The 8432-nt window shown below is 34.6% G+C and overlaps 1 protein-coding gene across 1 annotated transcript; it reads right to left on the bottom strand.

The window, feature by feature from the left end:
* Window positions 1–5866: 5866 nt before the first annotated feature.
* LOC107752905 (ras-related protein Rab-33B-like) lies at window positions 5867–7210 on the bottom strand. The gene is made up of 3 exons (XM_016568982.1): window positions 7138–7210; window positions 6240–6586; window positions 5867–6013 (listed from the first exon to the last, which is right to left on the bottom strand). Exons 1-3 carry the CDS (start codon window positions 7141–7143, stop codon window positions 5887–5889), a joined length of 480 nt encoding a protein of 159 aa, XP_016424468.1. The 5' UTR covers window positions 7144–7210; the 3' UTR covers window positions 5867–5886.
* Window positions 7211–8432: the final 1222 nt, after the last annotated feature.

The following is an 8432-nucleotide window of genomic DNA, read 5'->3' as shown; positions in this document are numbered from 1 at the left end:
TGAGAGAAGAGCAGATTGCAGAACACCAATCAACAGTCATTGCTCCACTGTCCAGTACAGATCGAGCACGTCAGATCAGAACATTATAAGCAGAACTAAAATTAGAGTGGATGTGTAACAGCCAATAGTATCCTATGCGACGATGTTGGTTGGGGTGTCTGCACAATATAGGATAATAATACTCTTAATCTCAGTTAACGCTGCTGCTGTTAATGTCCTTTAAAGCAATATTCGTATGTAAATACGTTTGTTTTGGCGTGATTGTAAAGTGATATCTATAGCCTACTGCAGGGGTTGGACTATAACACTCATTATTATACAGGTGCATCTCAATAAATTAGAATGTGTTAAATGTGAGCCAAAATCATCACAATTAAAAGAACCAAAGACTTAAACTACTTCAGTCTGTGTGCATTGAATTTATTTAATACACGAGTTTCACAATTTGAGTTGAATTACTGAAATAAATGAACTTTTCCACGACATTCTAATTTATTGAGATGCACCTGTAGGAGTTAATATAATTTGTGATTACCTTATTTTTATATTTCGCCTTTGTTGTCTCTACTCTCTAGCTTGTGTCAGTGTAGTAGGCCTATAAGTTGTGTTCAGCTGTGTAGTGCTTGGTGAAATGGGTTTATTGTTAGACTTCCAAAAAGGGCAAATCCGAAAAGGGCAAAATTAGTGTTCGAGGGTCCCTATTATTCACTTTTGTTTCTCGCCCACTGTTCTTTTCCTCGATTGAATTTTGCCATGCTTTGTCTACACTACACAGTCATAATTATAAAAACTGTTGCTCTTAAAGGTATAGATCGCCCAAAAAATTAAAAATGATTTACTCACCGTCAAGCCAGGTGTATTTGACTTTCTTTTTTCAGACAAATACAATCAGACTTACATTTTAAAATGTCCTGGCTCTCCCAAGCTTTATAATGGCGGTGAATTGTGGTTGAGATTTTGAAGCAATATAAAGTGCATCCATCCATCATAAAAAGTACTCCACACGGCTCCGGGGGTTAATGAAGGCCTTCTGAAGTGATGCGATGCGTTTGTGTAAGAAAAATATCCATATTTAAAACGCATGTTCACGAGAGAGTGGTGTTCCAGTGGATGATGTAGGAAATAGCCTATAGCGTAAGCTACAGTGAGAATATGCTAGTTTCGCGAGAACCAAGTTTTGTTTACAGCAAAGGAAAACCAGTCTCCTCTTGGCTTATATCGAAATCCTCCGACATTTTTCTTTACAAATCCTCGTTTTGTACTTCTAATTCGTGATCGTGTTTCCGGGTTTGTCACTTCTCACCGGAGATTACGCTACGCCTACCTCCTACGTCATCCGCTGGAACACCACTCTCTCGTGAACGCCAGTATGACAGTTAGGGGAAGCTAGAGATTATGGTTTATACAATTTAAAATATGGATGTTTTTCTTACACAAACGCATCGATTCACTTCAGAAGGTCTTTATTAACCCCCGGAGCCATGTGGAGTACTATTTATGATAAATGGATGCACTTTGTTTTGCTTCAAAATCTTGACCACCATTCACTGCCATTATAAATCTTGGAAGAGCCAGGACATTTTCAAATATAACTCAGACTGTATTCATCTGAAAGAAGAAAGTCATATACATCTAGGATGGCTTGAGGGTGAGTAAATCATAGGGTAATTTAAATTTTTGGGTGAACTATCCCTTTAAGAGTAATTATGTTTATGATTATGACTGTGTAGTCAAAGCATGGCAAAATTTCATCAGTGAAGAAGAACAGTGGTCGAGAACCTAAAGTGAATGAAAGGGCCCCTTAAACACTACTAAGGATTGTGTAATCACAGACGCCAGTGCCAAAATACAGCAAAGATGGTATTATAATTATAAAACCTGGATAGTTGGAGCACCAAGATGAACTTCAACATCTCCCCTGGCCAGACAAATCATCAGACCTAAATATTTTCAAAACCTGGTAAATATTTTCATTACCTGTGTGAAAATGTTATGAAATGTTTTGCATGTTTTTTTGTTTTTTTTTCCAAATGTAACAATACACGCTATTATATGTTATATATTATAGACTATTGTAGTGTAACCTATCTGTTGTAATATTGTTACTGATCTACTCAATCAACCATTTATAATATCAAACAAGGCAGCAAAAATCAAGGGTAAAATAGCCTACAAAGGGACACAAAAAGGAGAAAATACCCCACCCAGAGGCGAACATTAGCACTACAAATGACTTGGTACTGACAACACTAGATTTCAATTACATTTGTTTTTCAACTGCTTACACACAAAATCTTTACTTGTCACACAATTTCTGAAACCTGACACTCAAACACCAGACCCACACACCAAATCTGCAAAACCCATACACTAATTCTCGGCCTTTGACTCAGTTTTCAATTTCATAAAACACTTTTTGCAAAACACAACACACAATTCTCTACATAACACACAAAAATCTCCTTTCCTTTTTCAAACACAACCAATCAAAATGCCACACTAATTCATCAGTGCCTCACACTAACTCCTTCACATGTGCAATCATGGCTTTAGAATGGGCCTATAAATACACATCTACACAACTACACATGTATTCACAACCACAAATGCTTACAGTAAAAAAAAAGTTTGGTTTCAATCTTGCTTTTGTGTTTACCATGAATTTTTCAACATCTCTCTGCCAATTACTTTCAATCTTGAACAGAAATGTAGGAGCTCATGAAAGAAGAGCTTTAGGTTTTGAACTGTGTGTATATGTGACCATGGACCACAAAACCAGTCATAAGGGTCAATTTTTCGAAATTGAGATTTATACATCATCTGAACGCTGAATAAATAAGCTTTTTATTGATGTATGGTTTGTTAGGATAGGACAATATTTGGCCGAGATACAACTATTTGAAAATCTGAAATCTGGAAAAAAACCAAAATATTGAGAAAATCGCCTTCAAAGTTATCCAAATGAAGTTCTTATCAATGCATATTACTAATCAAAAATTAAGTTTTAATATATTCACAGCAGGAAATTTACAAAATATCTTCATGGAACATGATCTTTACTTAATATCCTAATGATTTTTGGATAATCAATAATTTTGACCCATACAATGTATTTTTGGCTTTTGCTAAAAATATACCCCAGCGACTTAAGACTGGTTTTGTGGTCCATGGTCACATATGATATATCCAAAAATATATTATGGCAAAGGTGTTTGTAACGTAAGACAAATGTTTGCTTTTGAGATGTGTTTGTGATATTTTGAATGCAGTACTTCATTTAGCAAGAGATGTGAGGCATTTTACATTTTGTGTGTGCAATTCTTGGATTTGTGTGTAAAGTTTTGAAAAAAAGAGGCAAATTTTTGAAAATGTAAGCAGTTGAAAAAAAACTGTAAATACCTTGTAAAAAAAATGGTGTATATTAATTTGTGCTGAGATGAAACAGCTATACACAAAACACAACATAATGGACATGATTATTCTTGCATAATAAACAAGGATGCCTATTTTTTTTTTTGCTTCATATAACCAACCTAACTGTAGTTAATGTCCAGCTTAGCGTTTCTTTTTAGGCCCATATGTATATAGTAGCTAATTTGTATTTTGATGGACAGAAGTCAGGTATGCGACTGGAGGCTCCTGAGAAGCACGATTGTTAAGTTCTGTTATGGAGAATCCAACGTTTTATTTTATTTAAATATGTTATTTATATATTACAGCTATACACAAAACACAACATAATGGACATGATTATTCTTGCATAATAAACAAGGATGCCTATTTTTTTTTTTGCTTCATATAACCAACCTAACTGTAGTTAATGTCCAGCTTAGCGTTTCTTTTTAGGCCCATATGTATATAGTAGCTAATTTGTATTTTGATGGACAGAAGTCAGGTATGCGACTGGAGGCTCCTGAGAAGCACGATTGTTAAGTTCTGTTATGGAGAATCCAAAGTTTTATTTTATTTAAATGTTATTTATATATTTATATAGTCATCTAAACTAAAATAATATATATTTAAATATTTAAATGTTGTTGTTGTATTTTTAAATATAATTTTTTAAATATATTTTCAATAATATACAAAAAATGGTCAAAAATATATTGGTAGAAAATATATTTACACAAATATATTTTGAAACATATTTTAGCAAATGTACTTTTTTATGGGAAGCTTCAGTAAGATAATTGACTCATCGGAAGTTATCTTAAATGATGACTGAAAGAAAAGTAGAAAGATGAACAACGAATCAATTTAAATCTCATGTTTATTTCATTGCACAAATACTAAGTTAAACAGTCAAAAGATTTAGTGATCATATTAAATATTAAACAATGAAAAAAGTTCTTACACTGAAAGGCTGAATAAGCATACTCACAAACCCACATGATAAAACAAAAACTGCACTAAGAACGCTAAGATAATATAAATATATTTTAGATTATATATTTATTATTATATTATATATATATAGACATTTCTTGTTGGATGACGGACCATCACCTTCAACTCATGTGTGTATATAATATATATATATATACACCTTGCTACGTGTACTGCGTTAGGCTAACCGAGACTTGTCATTTGCACTAATATATTGTTGCTCTTTTGTTAGTTTTGACTGCTTTTATTGTCCTCATTTGTAAGTCGCTTTGGATAAAAGCGCCTGCTAAATGACTAAATGTAAATATACATATATATATATATATATATAAAAGGGGAAAAAAAGAAAATTAGTTTGAAAGCATGCTCAGAATGACAGTGTGATTCTGGTCAGAACACAACTCGTTGCACAATGAGCAAAATGAATAGCTTATTCGTGAATATATTTGTTCATTTCCAACCTAATCCACTAAATTTGGTACATTTATTTCAATGACACAGAAACATCTATTCTGTTGATTATTATCCTCGCTCCTTTTTTCAGTCGAGTTGGATGTGCTGCCTGTCAAGTGCTAGTTTGTATAGCTCTAAATGTAAGCCTCTGTTTTTATACGTGCCAAATGATTTAAAAATGACTAACGCTGATAATTGAAGAGAATATTAAATATTTGCAAACATAAATTGGATGTTTTTACACAAATATTGGTGTCACTCTGGCATCTACAGATGAAAAAGAAAGTGTGGTAAGCTAAGGAAACGAAACATTTTATGGCACATCTCTTTTCCAATGCACCGCATTATTGGAAGCCTCAAAAAGAAGAGGAAAAAATGGCAGATGTTTCTTTTTGGTCAGTACCAAGCAGATAGTCAGCTGCACTTGAACCATGATTGGTTGCTGAGAGTTTGGCTCCATTAACAAGATGTTTACTGGAACAACCTGAATTATGATCATATCTTAAATCTTTACTGCATCTACATTTTGCTCCTCTTCATACCTCGCCTTCCTTTCTGCTTCCCAATCGTTCAATAATTTGAGTAGAAAGTTGTAAAGAGAAAAAGAACAAAGAGCCACAAAAAAAAAAAGAACAAAGAGACACTTTTATTAATTTACCGAATCATACAAACACTTTGCTACCTGTAAATACAATATATTTTAATTGTTTTATATGGATGTTAGTCACTATAGCCTAAACCCAGTGTAAAGAGCAGCAAGTACAAGTGAAGATTCAGCTGTCAGGAAAACCCCAAAGAAACTCTCAAATCTCACTGTCTTGCTATTTGTTTCATTATAAGGCATTTCTTCATACAGATTATGTTGTGTTAAGTAACCTAGACCTTGTCTACCAAACCAAGATGGCCAGAGGACTATAAAAATCCAAATGGCAATTGCCATTTAAACCAGCATTCATACTATCACACATAGAGACATGACCACCTACTGTTATTTTCTATGCCTCTTTTAGTGGATATACTAAAATAACTCTCGAGTTCATCCATCCATTAGCAGATGCAGGCCCATTTCTTCTTGCTCTCTTGTGCTGTTATGACTCTTGCTGGGATATTGAAGCTCTCAGATCTGCAGTGTAATACACATTCGTTCACACTCTCCCTTCTCTGGCTCTTCAACCTCTGTGCCAATGTCACAAAGATGCTGTCCACCTGTTCCCCTTTGGGACCTTTGGCTGAAGTAAGATAAAAAGACATTCCGTGGACTTCAGCCAAGTGACGAGCCTGGACGATTATCACAGAAGCAGTCGTCGAAGTGACCAGATCGGCCTTGTTGCAAACGAGGGCGCGGGGGATATCCAGACCAAGAGAGTGCTGACGGCACTCGTCCATCCACAAGGTTCAACCTCTGTGCCAATGTCACAAAGATGCTGTCCACCTGTTCCCCTTTGGGACCTTTGGCTGAAGTAAGATAAAAAGACATTCCGTGGACTTCAGCCAAGTGACGAGCCTGGACGATTATCACAGAAGCAGTTGTCGAAGTGACCAGATCGGCCTTGTTGCAAACGAGGGCGCGGGGGATATCCAGACCAAGAGAGTGCTGACGGCACTCGTCCATCCACAAGTGAAGATTGCAGAAACTAGTGGGGTTAGTGACATCAAATACAAAGACAATTCCGTGCACATTGCGATAGTAGTGCTGCACCATGCTTTTACGAAAACGCTCCTGACCTGCCGTGTCCCAGAGCTGTATCTGAGGTGAGACAGAAAAGGAAGAGATTCATATTTTTGTATACTGGGAATTTAACTTATGACCTTGCCATTGCTAGTGACATGCTGTACCATTTGAGCTATAGAATCATTGAAAACTGAAATTAAATCTCCATAGGGTTAATCTGACCTAAGGGCAGTGCTGGGTAGGTTACTTACAAATTATAGTCCGTTACGGATTCCAAATTATCTGACAAAAATTGTAGTTAGTAACGTAATCCATTACATTACACATTTTAGGTAATATAATCGGACTCCTTTTTGATCACTTGCGACCTAACTTGTTAATCACATTGATTTAAATAGGATAAAACTGTATCATATTGAAATAAAAATGCAAAGAGAATGAAAATATTCATTGTTAAATTAAGAAAATGAAGCATTAAACATTACATCAAGGTTTCATAAAATGAGGTTCACTCAGGAACTGCAGGAGTTTGTGAGTTTAACTGAAAAGCTAATAGTTAGATCATGAAAAATGTAAAATTAAAATAAATCTCTTTAAAATAAAAATAAAATATTTTGTTTGTTTACCTGCATGTCATGTTGCCATTAACCAACGTCAGAGAACCGTGAACATGCAAACGTGTTATTCATGTATGACCTTAAAAAAAATTGGGAATCCCTACATTACATGCAAATAAGAAATGTAAATTTTTGCATTTTAATGTGTTTGAAAGACAAAAGCCTTCCAAGGACAAAGACTTTTGTGAATAATATGTAATCATGTAATCAATAAAAAAGTAAGTGTACTCTGATTACGAGTATTTTAAAATGTAATATAATCTAATTACAAGTACTTATTAAAACCTACTTTAAAAAAAAAAATCTAATTATGTAATCCAGCTTACACTGGGCTATAATAATGAAAATTTGTATTTTTTTTATATACACAAATACTGCAAAGAAAAGCAAATCTGATTAATTCATATCACAAGAGGAACATGCGAACAAATATGACAGTAAGATGTTCACAGAAGACAGAACCATAAACAACACAGTGCTGCATTGACTTTGCAGAAGTAGAAAATGCCAATGTACTGCTGAAGTCTAGACAACATCTTAAAATTAACATGACATACTTAAATCACAAACTTAATTTGTTCTTAGACACAGGCAAATGTACTCAAACGTAATGTAATGTGGTTATCTTTAAGGCAGTTGTTGTTTAATGTTTGTGCCTAGGACTATTTATCTTAAAAGTGAAGTCCAATTCCTCATTTTGAAGCTCAGAAAAGATCACAACAAAACGGTGAAATCCCACGTTTTGCTCTTGTTCCTCTATGGGATTCACACGCAATAAATCTATCTACCACTTAAAAATTAAAGTAAACATTTACGTCAGTTATTGAATTGACATCAGAGCCGGTAAATCCAAATTCTTCAGTTTACGAGTCAACAATTCACGGAGTAACTAGAGCAATGTCTCTTTCGAACAAGTCCAATTCATTCATTTAAACGACGAGTAACCCGATATTAAGAGGATTTGTGTAACGTTACTTAGGATTCAGTTTATGGGGTGAAAAGTTAATTGAACCGTTACAAATAAACCGTTCTGATAATGATTGACTTGATTAAAAACAGAAAAATTACACTGAACACCTCTCCAGCCAAGTGATGTTGAGATTTTACTGCACGACGTAAAAAACGCTGAATCGTCTTTTTGTTCGAAAGAACCGATTCGTGATGAATAAAATCGCGTTTTTGGAACGATTTTATTGCACCGCCTAAATTAGCTGTATGCATCCTAGCAACATTTTGTAATTAGCTCAAAATATAAACGTGTTTCATAATAAACCAAAATGCCGTTAAACTCAGAAGTCTTACTT

The sequence above is a fragment of the Sinocyclocheilus rhinocerous genome, unplaced genomic scaffold (assembly GCF_001515625.1).
Source record: "Sinocyclocheilus rhinocerous isolate Xijiao unplaced genomic scaffold, SAMN03320098_v1.1 scaffold1634, whole genome shotgun sequence".
NCBI lineage: Eukaryota > Metazoa > Chordata > Actinopteri > Cypriniformes > Cyprinidae > Sinocyclocheilus > Sinocyclocheilus rhinocerous.
This window is presented reverse-complemented; position numbering and strand designations above follow the sequence as displayed.

What these genes read in the sequence shown, in the direction of transcription:
- LOC107752905 (XM_016568982.1), bottom strand. An exon ending in TTTGTGACATTGGCACAGAG is followed by an intron (nt 6,014 to 6,239) that starts GTTGAACCTTGT and finishes ATTGGCACAGAG; the next exon opens with GTTGAAGAGCCAGAGAAGGG.